Source organism: Xiphophorus couchianus, chromosome 16, assembly GCF_001444195.1.
Source record: "Xiphophorus couchianus chromosome 16, X_couchianus-1.0, whole genome shotgun sequence".
Lineage (NCBI taxonomy): Eukaryota > Metazoa > Chordata > Actinopteri > Cyprinodontiformes > Poeciliidae > Xiphophorus > Xiphophorus couchianus.
The window spans coordinates 5717801-5738878 of NC_040243.1; the positions used below are offsets into that span (position 1 = coordinate 5717801).

A 21078-nucleotide genomic window follows, 5' to 3' on the forward strand; every position below is an offset into this window, starting at 1 on the left:
TCTACTTTATTTCACTGGGGTACACACGCTAAAATTTAGCTGATTTTGTTTCTAAGCTGCCTTCCTCAAGTTGCTTTGGGTAGATTTTAGTGTGAAAAATAAACTGCTAAATGACGGTCTAATTTCAGAATTTAGTCTTTAGTTAAACAAAATATAGTCTCTAGCAAAACAATTACTTAGATCACTAACGCATCACATTTTTTACAGCGGTGGAGCATCATATTTATGCAATAAAAAAAAAAGTAAGTGACAAAAAGTGAGACATTTTTGTGATCTCAGGTGATCTTACCTGTTCTGGATGAGAGCGATCACCTGTGAGTAAGTCTTTCCAAGAACGCTCTCTCCATTTACCTTCACCAAACGATCCCCTGCAGAAAAAGAAGACATGCCGTCGTGTCACAACCAGCAGGTTAGGCAGCAAGGTCCTAGTCTGTAAAACTTCAGAGCAGGTGGGAAAGACAGGACAAACAGGTGACGCTGTGCAGGAACTAATTTCCCTGTGAGGTCGAGGCACGGATCAAAACAGGAAATGTGAAGGTGAAAAAAAAAAAAAAAGTTGTATTTCTGTGTTTAACTTCAACAGAAACAGAATCATGCAGGCAAAACATTCAGCTGATGATCTTTATTTAGCCTCAGAGGACAGAGAGTTGTAAACACATATCTAATGTTAATATGTTCCTCTGTTTAAATGCCATTAAAACAGCAAATCAATAAAAATAAATTCATCTGCAGTTTCATGAGCAGAAACTAGAAAACAGGTCAGCAACTGGAAAAAAATTGGCAAGGAGTTTGTGCAAACTGAAATGCATACAGTGTTTTTATTGTGTGTGTGTGTTTGCATAAGTTTGAGTAAGTAGCATGTGACTGAATATGTGCACAGATGGGACTGCTACTCTGAAAACGAGAAAAAACTTTAACAGCTGTCATTTTCACTGCATCAGTTAAAATAAATCTTGTTTTTATCTTTTGGCAAGCTTTTGTCTAACTTCTTCACATTTCGGATGCAACGTCACAGTAAAGTTTGCACATATCAACAAATTTCAAGAGTAAATCTGGAGGCTTGTCCCTTTTACCTGTGCACAAACCCGCCTTGTGGGCCGGACCCTTTTCTCTCACATTCTTCACAAATATGGTGTCCATCGGCTCCAGTTGCTCTTTCTGAAACCCTGCATCACAAATAAAACTCAAGGTTAGGGGCTGCACTTGTTAAACAGTAAATGCTGACACGTTTTTGTCCCATTTAGGGAATCTGTTGAAAACAAAATGTTTACAAGAACATGTGGGGAGCTTACAGCTAGACAAAAAAAATCCCTTTGGAAAGTTTCTGTGTTCTGATGAAGTATCTGTTCCCATCCATCTATGCAAATGTAGCACACAAGATAAATCCAGCACAAGTCGGCTGACCTGCATGTTATTACAGACTTAACATTTAATTTAGTGTAATTTAGTACATTTTCTTGTTTGTTCTTCACAAAATGAAAATATGAAAAAATATTAATAAAAATATTAATAATTCTGTTGGAAGCCCAAAGAACTGACTGTTTTAATTTTAAATCCTGACATGAAGATAAAATTTAAGAGGCACCATGATACGGCAAAACCACTTTATTTCTAAAATAAATTGACATATTTTCAAAATATGTTTATCTAAATTATATTAATAAAAATGATTAATTAATTTATTATTTCATTTGTTTACAGTTTGAAATGAACATGTCAAATGTTGATATGAACAAAAGTTTCAAATGAAAAGGAGTGGTTGGAAAAAAATCTTAGAGTCAAAAGTAAAATTACATTTGTTACAACTCAGCATTAATCAACCACATATATTTAAACAGAAAACAGGCAATATATATATTAAAAAAATTAACAAAACACATTTTTAAAACTGGTACATTTTTAAACAAATAAATACACTTAGTATTTTTGCTAAAAAATTATTTTAAATTATGTAAATAAATTTATGAATTTATAATTACACAAAAAAAAGCTAGTTTTCATAACTTAAAAAAATCTGAATATATCTGCAAGTGCAGGTGCAATGTTGCATACAATCCTGCAGGTGGCGCAGAGAAACAACAAAACCAGAGGTCTGTTAGGAGACTAAAGGAGTCCCACCTCATCGCATCATCTCTGTTTGACTGTATTGCGTTTAACTGATATCCGAATGACGGGGAAACAACTCACCCTTCCCGTTGCCGTTCTCCTCATCCTACAAATGACAGAAAGAGAAAACAAATGTCAAGAAAGAAAACTGGCAGCACAGCATGAGAAATGTTGGCGAACATTAGCAGGATCCTGTCCAGCGCTGCTGCTGTTGCAGTCGTCATGAGAAGGAATTTTACCAAGTGGTGATTCAGGGCTTACATCATGCAGGAAAACTACTCACCCCTATGCAACTGACACATTTCCTAACACATTCAACATTTGTAACACTGGAGGAGAAGTCATATCGTTATCATTGGTATGAATTAACATGAGTTTCCTGACAGCTGAAATCAAACCTCCTGGGAAGAACATGTTTGTTTTTAATGAGCTGTTAAAGCCCGATCATATGCGGAAATCGACTTTCTTGTTTGACAGACTGGAGGTAAACGTGACATGATGCACTGCAGCAAACAAACACACAGAGTGGAGATCAAATAGGTAGATCAAATTACCTACACACACACACACCCAGACACACACACTTTACTGAGCTGAGTGGACAGTTTGGAGTTCGAAACATGGTGGGCTGACTGCTGCCTGGCTTTATGCTGCGCTGAGTGGGCTCATTCCAGGCTCGGGAGACAATGCAGGGGGGTTTAGAGACAGAGAAAGGACAGCAGCCGAACCCAGAATAGAACTGGGAGCCGGGGACACGCACGGATGGACCAGTCCCAGTTTGACCTCATCTGAAACCAAAATGGAGACAGCAAGAGGTGGCTTGGAGTGCATATGGTGCACTTAAAGAGCTGCTGCTGGGCTGAAACCTTTTCATTCTGGTAGCCTACAAATAAGGGAACTGTTCCTATTAAATAATTTATTGCAGGTTTTACACAAAGGCTCGTCATTAAAAGACAAAGGGACATTGTTCTCTGAATTTTTTTTACAAGTTTTATGTGTAAGTTCTCGACAGGTGAAGAGGGAAGTCTGGATTTGCAACCCGATCTTGGACAAACTCAAGAGAATGAATGGATGTAAGAAATGCTCAGAGTAGTTTATCTAAGTCTCTGGTTAAAGGGATATATTCTGATCTAAAAAACATTTCAAGCATTTTGAATTAATGCTGAATTAAATATATGATTGTGCTTTAAGTGCAAACAAGACTGTTAGTTTTATCAAAATTTAAACAACAAAAACCCAAAGCTTTTATATCTTTAAGGCATGTTCTGCATTTGCTGTAAAGTAAACTCAAAAACAATGGTCTTTTATCTCATGTTAAAAGACCGCTGTGGAACTCCGTGAATAATGCATCAGCAAGAAGATTCTTCATTTATAACAACAAACTTGCTTCAATTGATTACATTTTTGTCAAGACATTAGCATGAAGGTATTTAGACGGCTTCATTCACATATATAGGAGATTATTTTTTATGTGAAGAGTCTATGTTCTAAAGCTGTATTCTTTTTTGTGCCTTTATTTAGAAATGATGTAGATCAAAATCTGTAGTTTAAAATACCACAAGTTTCACATTTCCAATGCATCTTGACCCTAGAGAACTTACAGAATTAGAAAGACAATAGAGCCCAACTGAGTAACACTTACCCTGAGCCTAACTGGACTTTATGTGGGTAATTTGGGATACAGCCAAACAATTTCTCCAGATAAGAATAAGGGGTCTCTGTGAGTCTGATTGCCCCAAAACACCATGTGACCTTGGTGTCCATTGAAGCAGGGGACAGGAGGACAGAACCAGGGCCAAAGGCCAGCAGTGGGCCCATTGTCTCGGGCCAACCTGGTACGTCCTGACAGACAGCGAGTGGTACCATGCTGCAACAACAGAACCCATTGAGTCTGGGCTCCTGTTTTCTGCAGCTGGTGGATGGTGGGGTGGAGGAAAAATAATAGACGTCTTGTTTCAGCTGGCTCACCCCACCCCAGCCTCCACATCCCTCAATTTCACATCTGGATACGTTTGTGCCCACACCTCAAAGAGCCAAATAACCACTTTGCTCACACAAAGGCTCACCCCCAGCCCAGAAAAAAAGAAAAAAAAAAAATCAGGAAAAGCTTCACAGAGAATGAAAAAACAGAAATAAACAGGAGTAAAATCTGGAGGGATCTTTCATATCGTAAGACAGATGAAAATCTGACTAGCTTTATTGCCCTTTAAAGCCCATCAGCTGCTGGAATTTGCCTAATTAGTTCTTTCAGTGTTTGTTTTATTCGACTACACCTGGATCTGCTTTAAATCTCAAATGCAACGTCTTAAATAATGACACCAAGCGAGCAACAGGTCTCACCCTGAGGTTGGTGTGCAGAGCAGACTCTGGAGGGTAAACGATGAAGTGGCGTAATGTGAAACCAAAACCCTGGGAGTTCTTATGGAGGACCAGCGTCCGGGGACCCTTCCAGCCCACGCCGACCCCCTCCCTTCCCGGCCGGGACGCCATCGGCGGCCGAGGGTTGTCACCTGCTGAGGAGTGACCATCTCTCCGCCCCTTAGCCTGTAAACACACAAACAGGAACAGGTCAATCAAAACAAGAAAAAAAACTATACATACTTGCTAATATGCTATTTATTAGAAAACTTGCTAATACATAGAGCAAAATGATATTTATTTCACTTTTTTAATGTATTTGAAGACCGTTGAAAACTTACAAAATTAGTAAGACGTTAGAATTTGCCTAATTGCAAAATATTATTTATTAGCCCTTCTGCTAATAAATAGAAAATAAGATGCTATTTGCCAACATTTTGTAATGTTGTTTACTACATTAAAATGACTAAAATATTTGTAAACAATTACAGAGTAATCTATCAATTATTCTGATGATTAATCGAATAACAATTTCCCCCTTCTGTAGTAGCTACTTAGGCCAGCAACAAAAAAATCCATGAAGAGAAAATGCTGGTAAATAAACAATTCAGTTCTTTTTTTTAAAATAAGAAATGTTTTGTTAGGTTTAGAACATCATTTTCAGTCTAAAGTTGGAAGTATATATTTTTTAAAAGTGCAAAAATAGACAAGAACTTTTAAAATTTAAAAAGCAAACTTAATTTGAGGTATTAGTAAACATTGCATTTTAGATAACACTTCACTTTCAGTGAAATTTGAAGGATGAAAAAGATTTTTTCTATCAATATATTTTTAATCTATCTTTTACCATTTTTTAAAATTATTTTCAGTCTTCCTGACCAGCAAGAATTGGCCTATGTCTTATCACGTGAACAAACTTATTCAGGTGTGATTTTAATTGTGTTTGTTATTTATATTTTCAATATTAGTGAAATATTAAAGTTTTGTGCACATTTGTAACAGAAACGTAGCTACAGTCCTGGATTTGTTCAGAGGAGAAAGTACAATAATTAATAGATCAAAGCACGAATGTCAAATCAAACACAGGAAACGGCATATAAATCCTCCATACATTTGTTTCCATTATTAGCACAAGCATTCCAGTTTTCCAGATGCAACACATGTTCTGGTTTCTCTAGGAAGCACAAGGTGACTCTGCACCCTGTGACATTAACCCCCAGCTGCTGGATTTTACATTAGCAGCTTCCTCATGAGCTCCTGAATCCATTTCATGTTCCGGTCAATCCCGCATGCCAACCAACCTGAGAACAATAGACCATAAACATAATTTAGAAGGAGCGCTGCAATCAGGAAGCCCTCTAGGCTGCACAGAAAGATGTCAGGAATCCGGGATTCCTTTTTAGATTGCTCTGACACTGGATTGAGGACAACAGGTCCAAACCTTTTCAGGTTTGGAGGAAGATTTCCACCCACTTCCCAAATATTTAACTCTTACTGCTGAGTAAATAAGCAGAGTGAGCTCAGCTCACAGCCACATGTGAGAAGTCTCACCCTCATGCTGCCCTGAAGACCCACATCTGTCAGTCAAACACAATCACCTGACCAAACAGGGAAGGAGAGGAAGTGTATACCCGAGGTCAAAGGTCGGATCTGCTGTGTGAAAACCAGAAAGGCGTTATCTGACTGCTATGACTTAAATTTCCAGCAACTTATACAAAAATTAAAGCAAACATTTGAGAAGCTGTTGCATGTAGTTACTACATAGTACTATACTGGAGCAATAAATGTGTCGACTCCCAACAACAAGGGTCTAGTTTCGATTTGACTGGTTCGTCTTTTTTATTCTTTCTAGTTCTTTGCAAGATTGCAAACCTCAAAACAACAAAAAGTTTTCAATAATGGACACATTGCAAAGACTAGTGACACTGGAGACCAGGGCTGCAACCGAAGACTGCTTAGTAGCAACCCTAATTGATTATTCTATCGATTATGTTGACGATTAATCAACTAATTGGATAAAAAAAAGCAAGCCACATTCTACAGATTTTTAATTTAACCACTTAACCACTCATACAATATTAGGAATCCATTAAAAGATGCAAAAAAACAACAAACAAATAATTAAATTCCTTTTTTAAATCAGAAAAACATTTTATTGCTTAAAATGCAATGAAATAGTGAATTTGAAGCAGGTGAAGCCAAAATGATGATACTTGAAGTTTTAACTAAACATATTTATGGACAAAGATGGGGGGTTTTTTCCATCACAAATATAATATATGTATATATTTTGTACAGATTTGGCCTAATTACTGCTCTGAATATGCTTTTTTTCAGCAAATGGACATCTTTTGACTCTGCACACTCCAGTTAACAATTCATCAATTACTACATTAGTTGACAATTATTTCAATAATTGATTTGTCACAATTAATCATCTCAGTTCTACTGGAGATTCTTAAGAAAACTGACCAATGTTAGCTCATTCTTTCAATACTAACAGCGATGAGAATGTTCATGAAGCCCATAGATGTGTCTAACAGCCTGATCTGGTTTCCAGTTCATCACAGGATCATGACAGACCAGTACGCCTGCATACAATCACACCGAAAGCCGATGCAAAATGAGAAATTGCAGGTGAGAAAATACCTGGACAGAACCAATGCCGTGTACAAGGAGTACATCAAAACTTTATTGAGTTTAACATCTTTGACCATTCTGTTTTCTATATACTGCAAATTAAGCACGCTTTGTTAGTCATTTCTCCATTTTAATAACAAAACTATAAACACGGTCAATTACGGCTTTGAAAGACAAGGACACACATATAATAACTCTTCAATGTTCTTCTAAAATACCTGCTACAATTACAGTTAATGTACACATTTGCACAGCTAAACGTATATCATCTCTCTGCAAACAGTTTATTTTCTTTCATCCAAGTAATTTAAAGACAACACCGACTCTCAACAACTTCAAACATCTGAAATCGTAAGATCAAAAGAACAAGACGGATATTTTAAACGTTTTTAATCCCACCAAGCTACAAATCAGCAGCGAGTAAGTAGCACCTCGTTTCACAAACATCTACGATTACTGATGTGCCTTGATATGGAAATGTACTGTATGTTCTTTGCTCCATGCAGCCAATTTAAGATACATTTGGTGCTTATATGAGGGATCTGCAGCTCCTCCACTCCACAGTTACTCGCTCGTGAGCTCTGGATCATTGTCCTGCTGCATAATCCAATTGTGTTAGAGCTTAAATATAGCCAGACATTCAGGATTTTCTACCAGAGAGAAGAATTCATGGTTACATCAGATGTAGAAAGTCCTCCACCATAAAAATATCTGACAGTTATGGTTTTCTTTTTCTAAAACCCTCCACAAAGTTCTGTTTTTGTCTCGTCAGTTCACAAAACATCTGATCAAAAATCTTGGGTTCTATCAGGGTGTTTTTTTTTTTTTTAATGATTATCAGTTCTCCTTTGAACTCTCAATGTTTTCTATTCTGTTTCTTTTAGTAATCTATTATTCAATCGATTATTTTGACAATCGTATAAGAAATAGGACATTATGCCGATTTTTCATTTAATCACGTAAACCTTTTTATACAGTATACATTAAAAGATGCAAATGAACAAATAATTAATTTTTTAACAATAAAATTAAAAAGATTATTGTCTGAAATGTAATAATATAGCATTGATTTAGTGTACACTTGATTAAACATGTAAAAATATTGACTTGACTTAACATAAATACGATGTAAGGGTGACCTGTTGATTATTTCTGGATTGATCGATTAATAATTGGATAGTAATAATTGGATTCTCATAGGAGAAATGTTACAGAATTTGAACCAGGTGAAGCTAAAACTTTGCCACTTGAGGAGTTCTGGGTAGAACATATTTACAGACATGTTAAATGCAAAATGTATGTAATTTTTTTTTTTTTTTACAGTTTTGGATTAATTTCTGGCTTCTGGTTTATCACAGGTAATTTGTGAATTAATAAGAGGAAACTGCATTTTCACAGCGATACAGGTCCTAAATAAAATAATTACTTGAAAACATATTTTTGTGTTTACTCAGGTTATCTTTATCTGAAATAACAATTCGTCATTTGGTAGGAAAATGTTCATGGATGGATTCTTAGTGTTATGATTACATTTTTATTATCTCCAGAATTTGCATTTTTTTCCCTCTTTAAAAATGCTTGATTGAAAAAACGTTTCCCTTTTTTTTTTTTTTTTTTTAAAAATGACATTAAAATCAATAAGATACTTATTCATGCAACTCTAGGATTAAGTATTTATGTTTAATCTAAGCGAATGCTAAATTAACTGATTTGTAATGGTTGTTGTCATCTAATTTATTCAAGTTAATCAATTTTCAGAAGCTAAACATTAATATCACTATTTTGTTTGTAATGTGAGAAATTTGGCTAATTTTTTATTGTTAGAAAGACAATGACCCTTACAGCCACTTTCTACTTCCTATAAATGCTAAAACCATCAGCTAAAACACACACATGTGGCAGGTTTGTGTGTCGCCACACAACAACAGGAAGTGCCTGGCTTGAGACAGGAAGTGGAACAACCAAGAGCTCCTATAAATATACTCTTCATCGGTGAGGTACTTCCCATTCCTTCACTCCTCTTTCTTCCTCTCCTCCTTCCCCCAACCTCCTCTTCCTCCTGCTCAACATGCGAGTTCATGCAGTGGAAATCTTTCACCGCACAATTTCTTTTCCCTCTACTTTTACGTTCCATTGAGGAAAAAGATAAATACAGGAAAAGATTTGTTTGCAGATTTGTGTTGGGAAACACATAAATGTCTGCATATTTCCGAATTCGACTTCCATAAATCTGGAATATTTCAAGACTGGCAGTCTAAACAATGTTAAGTGAGGCCTGCTATTTTCTCTAAGAGGAATGCAGAGAGACGCGAACAAGTGTGAGCGGAAGGAGCGATTGAATCAAAGCGATAAAAGAGAAAATGAAAGAGCAGCAGAGGAAGAAAAGAGGAAGAATCGAACTGAATTCCTCAGAAGGAGCGGTTTCTGGTTTGGACGAGTCAAAACACACGCAGACATGTCACAGGGAGAGAGTGAATGAGACGGATGAGGAAGAGGAGGAGTATCATGCTTCAGCAGAGGGACAGGCTCCAGCAGGCTAGTTTCGACCACATGGCCCCTCCCGGCGCTGGGAATACCAAAACCCTGTGATTACCCAAAACACACGGGGTCTGAGCGGGTCTGGACTGAATCCCACTCGGCTGCTCTGGACCGTGTGGGCTGCGAGTTCCTTCTCGGATAATCGAGTCTGCAGCTGACCTTTCCGCCTGCCCTCCTCCCTCAGGCCGGATAAACACCTCTCCTGTCACCTCTCACCTTCTGGTTTAAGAAAATCCACTCGGACAAGCCAACGCGGTCCGGCTACTCCAGGAAAGGACATTGTGTTTAACGAAGAATGTCCATGGAGTTTTCAAACTGTTTTTCAATCTTTTCAATCTTGGCTTCTCAAACAGGCTTGAGGGAAACACTGAGAAAGAAATATAACATTTTCTTCTCTTTGAGTTTAGATCTAACTCAGAGAGAAGAAAATCTCTCAGTTTCCTCTCGGAGACAAAACTCAGAAGGTAAGATTACCTGGCATCTTTAGGTAATCTTACCTAAGGATTACCTGGCATCTTACCTAAAGATGCCATATTAGTCTTCCTTGGTTAGCATAGGTTTATGGGTTACACAAAACACGCTCATTACATTTTTTGCACAAAATCATTCTTACACATTGACATTTAGGGCCTCTTGTCACTTTAAACCTAAATTAGCTGCTGCTGGTCACGCAGCCAGATGTGCAATTACACAATCGTATGTCTTTGAAAAGCAGAAATGGAGCCTCCTGCATAACCAATAAGAATGCAGCAAAAGATTTCTGGATGGTAAGTCAACAACAAAGTACTAGTCTTCCTGCAGTAACACCAGCTAACCAAATGTGCTAGAGATCAGCTTGGTTTGCTAGGTAACAGGCTGGGCTTCACTGGGGTTGCTAGGTAACAGGCTAAGCTTTGCTGGGGTTGCTAGCTGAGGGGCAGTGCTTGCTAATTTTTCTTTTTTTTTTTTTGAAGCGCCTAATTTTCCAGACACCTAAAAACATGAACTTTTTGTCAAAAACCACATTGGTATGTTTTTTTATGAGCGCTATAAAAAAACTTTTTCCACTCATACCAGTTACTACAACAAAAAACATCGGAATGTTTCTTAGTACACATCCCTGTGGAATTCCATTCACATGTGATGATTTCATCACGAAAACACACTACAATGGAAAACAACCGAACATGCAGAGTACCTGCATTGCCACACAAGTTTAGTTTTGTTGGTACACACAACAGTGGCCAGAGAATACCCTGCAGTTGTTTCTGCTCATGACATCAATTACAAAGCCTCAAATGACAGATTATGACCTAAAAATACAGTAAAGAAAGCATAAATTGTTTTATTTCCACCAAATCAGCACAGATTCTAAACTTTAAAACTGCTGAAAGTGATAAGAATGATCTATAATCTTCCTAAACTCCAGAAACAAGGATTTCATACGCGTAAGGGGCTTTTCTGTTACATGCTTGAATCAAAAAGCTGAATTTACAGTCATCAGGAGCGGCAGGCAGCAGCCGTCCTGCTGAAAACCCAGCAAAACAGAACAATAATGCTCTTTTAAACACCTGAGAGCTGCAACCTGTTTGAAAAGTAGAGCTTTAACGGGCCGCTATCTCTGCTGATGAGCGGTTAATCCGGACGGCGCGGACAGAGCAGAGGAGAAAAACGCAGATGGCAGAGTCACGACTTACCGGCCACGCAGAGGGAGAACTCCTCCATCTCGGCACGTCCAAACGCATCCTACGTCCCGACAAGGTGATCCATGACTGGACCAGAAGCAGTAATGGATTCAAAATATCCTTCTCAATGCACCTGTGTGTCAATATGTATGTTCAAAAACTAGTTTAACCCACTTGACTGTCCAAGCAGGCTGGCAGATGATGACGCAACATCAGTTAAACAGGGTTTTCTACTCTGTGGGTAAACATGCAGCTTTCCTGTTGTTCAACTGATACGTGCTAGCCTTGGCTATTTTGATTCAAACCTAGACGTACAAGTGTTTCCAAGAAGAGTTGCAGATTTAGAATAGGTTGGTTGGACAGTGGGCAGAGGCACACATGGTGCATGACGCAGGTTTAAATGCAGCCAGGGGACTTTTTCCTCTGGTCAGGAGAAGAAAAAAAAAACAGCTGCAAAAACTTTGTTTGCTTTAAGTCAAATATCTTCAGTCAAAAAAGAAATGTTTGAAATAAAATCCAGAAATCAGTCAGGTAATTTTGCTTACAGTTTTTGTATCAAAAAAAAGAAGAAAAAAAAGAGAATTAGATCAATTGTTTGTAAAAGGAGAGAAAATGGAAGAAGTTGTATAAATATGAATGAGGAAGACCAATAATAATCTACCTCCATGCCAGGCTGGCTAACATTTTCAGTGCAATTTCTGTCAAAATATTAAGGTGAGTTTTGATTGTCCAAGCAAAACCAAAGAAATCTTATAGAAGTACAAGAAAAGCACCCAAAGTTTGACAGAAAATCTCAAGAAAACCTACAAAATCTATTTGATTGGTATTAAAACAGTTTTTGATACGAACTGTATGGCTTTCTGCCTAGAGCAGCACACCATAAGGGCGCCACAAATACTTTAGTGTAAGCACAAAACGTGTCTCATACGGCAAATGACTCAGCTGTTAGACACTGTTAAATTAAAGGGCAATTTTTTGTCTTTTAAACAATCTAGTCTGTTTAAAATCCTTAAGATGATAAAACTTAAGCAGGATTACTCAGCACTGAACTGAAATCCGTTTAAATGCTGATATTCTCTCCGTTTGACCTTAAAGAAGGACTGAAACTATTCCTGACAAAACCGTCTCTCACTGAAAATATAAAGAAATGAAAGATAAGTTGAGACTTTTTCCACCCCATTGTAAAAAAAAGAAAGAAAAAGACCACAATCCGTCTCCAACATGAGCATAAGCCTTTTTTTAGCCTTGAATTGAATGACCCGACTCCATTCTATAAAACTTAATTCCAGATCAGGTTTATTATAATTAAACTTGTGGGTTGTTTTCCCCCCACAATTTTACTTCTATTTTTATTACACAGACCTCAAACCAAGCAGTTAGAGTATTTTTCTGCCGTTCACACATCTTAGCGATATTATAAACACGAAATTCCAGACTTGTGCAGAATCTGTTAACTTTAACAACAACTGCAGCAGAGGGAGACGGAAATTGCGTTTCTTTTTAACCTTCAGAGAAAATGAAACACATTTCTTGTTTATCCGGGAGAACAAACATCGTATACAGTCAGTGTTTGTCTCCTGCCCCCATGCTCACATTCCTGTTTGTGGCATTTCTTAACAGTCAAGGATGAGGGGGATGGTAACACGGAAAAAAAAATAATAAAAATAGGTAGAAAAGGGGAAGTAATATTCCACAAGAAAAATAAAATGACAATGAGATAAAAGAGTGATGTAAACACCCCAAAGTTTTGGAATATCTTGGCACAGTTTGCTCTTTTTATGCCAAAAGGTAACCAAAAGTGGCACTTAAGCTCTCCCTTCACCATTCTTTAGACGCTAATTAGAAGAAGGTCAACAAGAACCACACACACAAACTCTTGATGATAGGAAGACTGATTACCACCTATCTTTAAAACTATTTTAAATCTTGGAAATCCACCCTCAAACACAATTCAAAAAGTCAAGAAAAAAAAACATTAAAAGAAGGAAAAATTTGCACTTTTTTAGCTGCGAATATTTAAGCAGTGAAGAGTTTTAAGCCTTGGAGCAGCGAGGTATGACGTCGCTCTTCCAGGTAACGCTGAGAGGTTAAGCAACCTGTCAGCAGCTGAGCGCTTAAATGACTCCAAACAATGAAGTTACAGCAACGCTGCTGACATGCACAACTGACAAACCGCATGCAGCGGTTTCCAAAGAATACGCAGCTCCTCTCGGAGTTTGCAAAGCTAATTCTGAGGATAAAAACAATATACCTCCTATATTGTTTCTGGTTACAGGCAACCGGATGACACCTGCTTATTTTAACGCTAAAACAAACAACTTGAGGATTAAGATGAAGGAAAATTTCGCGTTAGTTATCCGGTGGGTTTTAAAAATATGTCTGGTGACGCTTCAGGACTTTAGGACCTTGGAAAAGTTAGTGAGGGGAGATGGAGAGATCCACACCTCTGTCTTTTCCATCAAACAAAGAGACAAAAACATCAAATCTTACCAAAAATCTTTGATCTAGTTTCATGTTAACATATCTTAGTACACTTGAAATAAGACAAAACCAACTTAAAAGTTAAAAGAGCTTGTTTAAGTTGATGATCCCTCAATATTGATGAGAAAGATACTGGCTTCGCTTTCACTTATAAATTGGGAAAAATATCTTGTTATAAGTGACATAATCTGCCAGTGGACCTAGTACTTATTTTTTATAAATATTAAGGTATTACCGACTTAAAACAAGCTATTTTATCTTGCTGAAAAGTTACTTGTAAGTTTGTTTTGTATAATTAGATATTTGTGCAAGAAACTAGACAAAAATATGTGGTAAGAAGATCTGTTTTTTACAGAAGAACATTCATCCAGAAGAGAATTGCGACTTTTCTCAGCAGATTAAAGTCATAATTTTAAGATTAAAGTCAGATTTGTGGGCCTAATGTTCTTCTGTAGTTTTGTATCCTTTTCAGTATACAATAAAAATGGCAGTAAAAGTAGCTGAATTAGTAAAAATGTGTTTACAGAAAGTAAAAATAAAAATTGCAATAGGTTGTGTAAATATCTCTCTGCTTTTGTATTGCTGAAGGTAAATTGAAAGCTTTTATGTGAAAGCTTTAAATCTACCTACAACTATTCTTGTAACCCAGTAAGAATAGTTGTAGTTCTATTGGAGCTAATGATTTATTTGTTTAGTAAACAAATAAATAAATATGGAACAGAAACCCAAACACCAGTCTCAGTCTGTGGCTGACCTCTCCTCACCCTGAGCTGATGTGAGTTTTGGCCGGGCGAAGCCGGTTCGGCGCGCAGCGTTGGACTCGTCGCTCCGTGGAGAACGGCCACCCAAATGCAGCGCGGCTCCGGCGAGCTGCAGTCCACCCCAACCGGGTTCTGAAAGCTCCAGTCCGACCCGGCTGGCGAGGAGCACGGGAGCATAGCGGCAGGCATCTGTGCACCGAGTTCAGTCAGACCCACATCGCTCACCACCACCATGGACCGCTTGGCTATCAGCACCGAGTCGTGGACAGAGTCCAGACGCAGAAATGGATTTCGGGTGAAAGTTTCCTCTTCCAGTCATTCACTCAAACAGTCTGGACTCCAATCCATTGCCTCAGGAAGTTTAATCCTGCATTTTCCACATCAGATCTGTTGGATCATCAGAAGGCAGCGGTTCTGGGCAGCAGATGGAGGAATGTGTGTGTGTGGCATCAGAGGCAGATCTGGTTTCAGAGAACAACTGGCGGCATCCTTCTCACGTTGGTGTCCGGTGATGTTCTGCAAACTGCTGTCCCAGAGGGCTGGACCCTGCGTCTGTCCTCCCTCCCACTGCCCTCTCTCTCTCTCTCCGCTAACCTCCCTCTGTATCTCCACTTCCAAACAAATCACTTCATCTCAACCTCATGTCAATCACAATCTCCTGTTTACTTATTGTAACGAGAATCAACCAGCCAAACCTTTTTCTCTTCTCTTTTGCTTTCTCTTACTTCTTTCCTGGTGTTTGTTTCCTTGACTGTATCCAAACCGGTCTGACAGTCATCTGCAGACAAACAACGGCGAAACTTTCCAAAAAAGCATCAGACATTTGGAATGAAGACTGAAACTGAAAAAGATGATATCTCCGTGGTGGATCCGTCCATGCCGGTGCTGCGTTGTGTGCGCAGTGACAAAACTGTGATCCCGACGCTAAATTTCACAAAAGCCGGCACTGCCTCCTCCGCCTCCTCTCCACTCAGAGGAGAGGCAGACAGGGGGGAAAAAAAGAGAAAGAAGCCAGTTTCCAGCACGAAGAGAAATGAAAACATTTGCCCCTGCGTTTGTCTTCTTTAGATTAAGAGCAGAAAATAAAGAGGAGGGAGGATAGCGCCGAACATGGATACAGAGGGAGCAACAAAAGCTGCTGAGAATACTGCATGTCAACATGACCCACTCGCTCACATTCCTGTTTTAAAAATACTGGCACCTCAACCTGAAACCAGATGTTTACGTCCAATAAAACGGCAGAGCGTGTAGCAAGTTTACTCAAATTATTTCCATTATCCAACTGCCACAATGAAAGAAATATTGCTAATTACTTTCTTCAAAGTCAAATGTTTACATAAAAGATTAATAATATGTTGTAAAACAGTTTGCATGGCAAAAAACCTAAATCTTGCCAAGTAATTTTGGTCTAGTTTCTAGTGGAAATATCGTATCACACTTGAAATGTGACTAAACTAACTTAAAGGTAACTTTTCAGCAAGATACAGGAATTTGTTTTAAGTCAATAATTCCTAAAATATTGGTGAAAAAGTCCTACTTCCATTAGTAACTTATTTCACTTATAACATGAAAAAAATGTCTCGCCATAAGTGACATTTGGAATGAAGACTGAAACGACTGAAATGTTCAACAATTTAACAAATTGTTGAACAATTTGTTAAATTGGTGCCCAAGTCGCAACAATTTAACAAATTGTTGAACAAATCTTTGTACAATTTTAGCAATTCTATCAGACTGAATAAAGGAAAAACGTGAGAAAAACATTGATATGTACTTTTCTATATTGGTCATTGCTGCACTAAATCTGTCAGGAAAAACGCAAACATGGAGTTCTCAGCAAACTGCCAGGATTCCTGGACAGGCGCGAGAGCCGCCTACAGGTGCCCAAGTCGCTGCAGATACCCCCGCCTCCTAGCGCTTGTCACGTCCGCTAACAGCGGGGTTAGGCAGGTTTCACCTGCCACACAGAGGGACAAGTACCAACTTGCCTGCAGTGGTCCGTCATCCACACTGACTGTACCCTCTAGGTATGTTGCACGGCGTCAAAAAGGGAAAACACAGCAGGTTCAGACTGCTTGCGCTCTGTGATGGGGTGAAAAGTTAAAGAGCAGTAATCTGATCGCTGAGGAATAACAGGTATCCAAACATCTGTGAAATGTAAGGCATCGGTTTACAGCTTACTGTAAGGAGTTTGTTGTTATTTAAGCTCAATGTTAAAGCCTCCCAAGCAGAGACGACAATGCTTGATGGTGATACTGGACAATATAAACACAAATTTTATACCAAAATGGACTCTTGCACGACTTCTGAATAATTGGTTACAGCAGATTTTATTTCCAGAACATTGAATATTACAGTTTTCAAATTTGTGTTTGTTTTCACATAAACCCCCACTAAAACCTAGTTTAAAAAATGAGGGAACGAGGTGTATTATTTCTGCACTGATGCTTATGAGAGTGACATGTAAAATAATATATTGCTACATATGCTTCCGACAGCAGATTGACATTTGTTTTGCTTTCATATAATATTATATGAGGCTAATAAAAATGCTTTTTAATAGTAGAACATACCTGTGTACAGTAAAAGCAGAAGTTTGGTAGGGATTTCTGAAACTGCTTGAAACAGAAGCTAAAGTGTCTGCATAAATCACAACAAGTCAGGACCTACTGGAAAAACTACGGTTCCTAGTTGGGCCCACTAGATCATTCATTCATTTCATTATACCTCCTACCACTAATATGCAAATGTCATTCAGCTGCATAAGATTTCTTCAAGAATTTGGTGTTTTTTTAACTCTCTTAACTATTGGGGTACATAAAGCAGTTTAAAAATATTTAAAAACTGAAATATACTCTAAGAAGATAGAGTGATCAGTCACCTGTTGAGGATAGTTCCTCAAATATGTTTAGATATTAGTCATTTGAGTTCTGCTGTTAAGTCAAACTTAAAGAATTTGGGTGTTGTTTTTGACAAATTAACCAATCAGTATCTATTCAGGGTTACTCAAAATAACTCAATCTGGTCATGTGAGAGACAGGAAAACAGGAACTTGAGATTCCTATTTATGGTTTGTCTGTCATCTAGACTTTTGTAATGCCCTTTTTCACACGTATCCAAAAAGACTTGAACACCTTCAGCTGGTCCGAAACTCTCCAGTAAAACTTGACGTCACTCCTGTTTCAGTGGTTGCTCTGGTTAGCTGGTCATTTTACAATCCGGATGTTAACTTTCCAGGATGTTCAAGCTTTTTACTGTATTACTGAAATGTTAAACTACAGCGTTAAACTACAGAAGCCAAAATCTACTTGAAGTCCAAAGATTACGAACCAGATCGAAAACTCCTTCCTGGACTCCTACTTTAGTTGTTATACTGTCTTCAGAGTCCTGAAGCTTTTTTATTAAAACACAATTTTCTTTAAAATATTTGGAAATTACTTTTCTATTTTTATCAAGTTTTAATTTTCACGCATTTTACGATTTCATCAGTGCAAAGTGCTACATTAACAACACTTACTGACTTAATATCAGAGGACATGTAGCTTAATATCTTGAAACGTTGAGTCACATGTTGCTCTTGGCTTGTAAAGCTTGTATGAGCTAACCTGGCTTCTTACCACAAAAATGACCAAGTCCCACTAGTTTTCTCCTCTTGTACTTTTAAGAAGATTAAGTTGTGTGCAATTTCTTTCCAAAAATCAGGTTAAAACATCAATATCAAATGACATGCACCAAAAAACAATGTTAGCTAATCGTTAGCAATGGTTAAACAAGCATGAAAGTAGTAACTTCTTTTTCTAATTCAATAATAGCATGATACTGTATACTTTACAAGATTATTTATCCATGTACACATTCACAAATACTTAAGGTCAATTTAGAGAGAACAGTTAACCTAACAGTCATGTTTTTGGACTGAGGGAAGATACTGGAGTACCCTGAGAGAACTCATGCATACACAAGGAGAACCAGCAAACTCCGTGCATATAGACCTGCAGTAGTCTCTTTAGTAAATTAATTCAAAAGTATTTATTGTGGCAAAACAAAAAAACATTTTTTTCTCCCAAAACCACTTCATGGAAATGGCATTAATTAGCAAATGATCAAATATATATATGTCATATAGTCAAGAGAGATTGATTTATTTCTGTATTTAAAGGTTAAAAAATTCCACCTTAATGGACATTTAAGTTAACACAGATTTTCTGGTGTTTTTGAAGTACTTCATATTAGTTTGGGTGTTTTCTCTAACACCCAAACTAATATGCAAAAAACCCCAGTGTACGCATATTCACACAACCAGCCCACATGTCTCACTGAGTCACAGCTGGGTATAAATACTCAGAGCTGTGTAATTATGGCTCCTCTTAAATTCAGAAGCTAGGGGGGGTTCTCTTCTCTTTCTGCGGTTCAGACCAGAGGAACCGCCCTGCTGGGTCGCCATCCAGGCAGGATTCTTTTCTTTCAAGGAGAGAAATGTGAGAAACAAGGATAGGAACCAAGAGCAGAAGTGGGATCACAATGGGCAGGACAGGGCAATATGGCTGAAACATAAAATCTCAGATTTTTCCCTAAAAAAGAAATTGAAATATTTTCAAAAAGTGGATTTTATTTAAATCATTCCTTCTGTGAGTTATTCGACAGAGAAAGCTACAAAAATGTTATTTAATCAGAAAAATATAGTCACAATGTTAGCAGATAAAAGACGCAATTATACAAAAACAATGTCTTAAAATTATGAAAAAAAAGTTGTTAATGAGAAAAAACCGGATTATTTTTGTGTTGGAGTTCTCATAAAATTACTAAAATAAAGCTAGCTAGCCGCTAGCAACAACTAAATATGTTAGCAAGCTTTTCCTATCTGTCCTTGAAAGGTAAGCACCAAAAAATAAAGCTAGCTAGCCGTTAGCAGCAACTAAACATCATAGAAAGTTTTTCTCATCTGCCCTCAAAAGGTATGCAACAAAAAATAGTTCTAGCTAGCCCATAGCAAAAACTAAACAGGCCTAAATGTAGTAAATTGAGATGGATGGATAGACAGAAACCAATGAATGGACATATTGTTGGTCTGAAACATGCTAAAGCATGTTGTCTACTGCATGACCCTCTACCCTCAGATAAGTTTTTCTTATCTGTCTTCAATCTATCTGACACACTGCAACTTGGTTTTGACAAAGATCTTTAAGTTAAGAAATCAAAAGCCAACATGTGTTACTAATCTCAAGGAAATAATATCCTGTGGCTCCAGACCGGATTTGTCAACAAGCATATGAGAGAAAAGTGAGGAGATAGTTGAAGCAGGATAAAGTCAAGCATTGCTGCTGGTGAAGCAGATAGATTGGGAAGCTGATATGTTTGGTCCTCTTTAGATCGTTGGCCTACAGATTAAAACACGGAAAACTTTCTGAGTCACTTCCTTGCCAGACAAAAAGTATTTTTCCTAAATCGCCCACACAGCTGTAAAAAATGAGCTTTCACGGGAAAATACACAGCAAAGAGAAGAGTGAAGAGTTTCAGTCTGCTGTCATGAGCAAACTAAAGTGCAGACACAACGATGGGGTGTTTTCTCTAAACACAGGCTGCAAAACTTCAAGAAAGGGTCACCAGGGGACAGTCTGGGTTTTCTGCTTACAATGGAAAACCAAACGGCGCAGACAAAAATAAAGGATTGTCTTTGTGGAGAAATCACTCCAGGAAGTTCAACTTTCAAATGTCTTTAAACCTTTTAAAACCTCAAATAAAGTTTAATGATCCCGTTAGATCCTGAAAGAAACGCTCCCAAATAAGAGAAAGACAAAACTCAAGCACTGCAGCGTATGGCTGAAACCAAAAATCGGATAAATTGTCAACTAATTTAGTGACTGATTAATCAACAACTGAAGTATACAAACTCTAAAAGTGGCATTTTCTGAAACAACAAAGCTCTCAGAGCAGCTATTAGGTAAAAACTGTACAAAAAATATTTACAGTTTGCATTTAAGATAAAACAAAACCCTTTGACTGTAAATATGCACCATCCAGAATTCCTCAAGTGGCAATTTTAGCTTAAAACTCTGTAAACCATTTACTATTAAGCACCTTTTGCTATCTAATTATTAATTGGTCATCTAAAAATCAATCAAAAGATCAGACTGCACTGATGTTAAGTCAAGCAGAAACGGTTAAACTTTTCATATTTTGGTGTTAGAAGTAATTTTTTTTTAGCTGCAGATGCATCCTTTCATACAAATGATCAAGAATTCACTAATGGAATGATGTTACTGCATTTTAGACAGTAAAATGTTTATTTTCTTATTTTAAAAAGTTTTAATTATTTTAATGTATTTCCAATATTAGAAGAATCAGCAGAATGTGCCAATTTTTAACTGATTAATTGTTAGAATAATCAGTAAGTAAAATAATTAGCTGCAGCCGTAATGTTGATCTAAGCTCCAAAACTTGAGTAAATCTCTGCGTGGTGATAAGAGTCGATGTCTTGGTCTAGACGGTCATTTTGAAGTGGATTCTACAAATGCAATTTACCAGTTAAA

The 21078-nt window shown here is 37.6% G+C and overlaps 1 protein-coding gene across 10 annotated transcripts in view; it reads right to left on the reverse strand.

The window, feature by feature from the left end:
* arhgap23a (Rho GTPase activating protein 23a) overlaps positions 1 to 21078 on the reverse strand; it is an 80304-nt gene that overhangs the window by 25828 nt on the left and 33398 nt on the right. For 3 of the 10 annotated variants that reach the window (XM_028042315.1, XM_028042314.1, XM_028042312.1), the window contains exons 1-5: positions 14552 to 15438; positions 4447 to 4650; positions 2188 to 2212; positions 1074 to 1166; positions 290 to 368 (exon numbers count right to left, since the gene is read on the reverse strand). In XM_028042315.1, the coding sequence (XP_027898116.1) occupies positions 290 to 368; positions 1074 to 1166; positions 2188 to 2212; positions 4447 to 4650; positions 14552 to 14782 (632 nt within the window). In that variant the 5' untranslated portion in view covers positions 14783 to 15438. Of the gene's footprint in view, positions 1 to 289; positions 369 to 1073; positions 1167 to 2187; positions 2213 to 4446; positions 4651 to 11318; positions 11414 to 14551; positions 15440 to 21078 lie in introns of those variants that run through there. The other 7 variants (XM_028042321.1, XM_028042317.1, XM_028042313.1 and 4 more) reach the window with 6 other exon arrangements.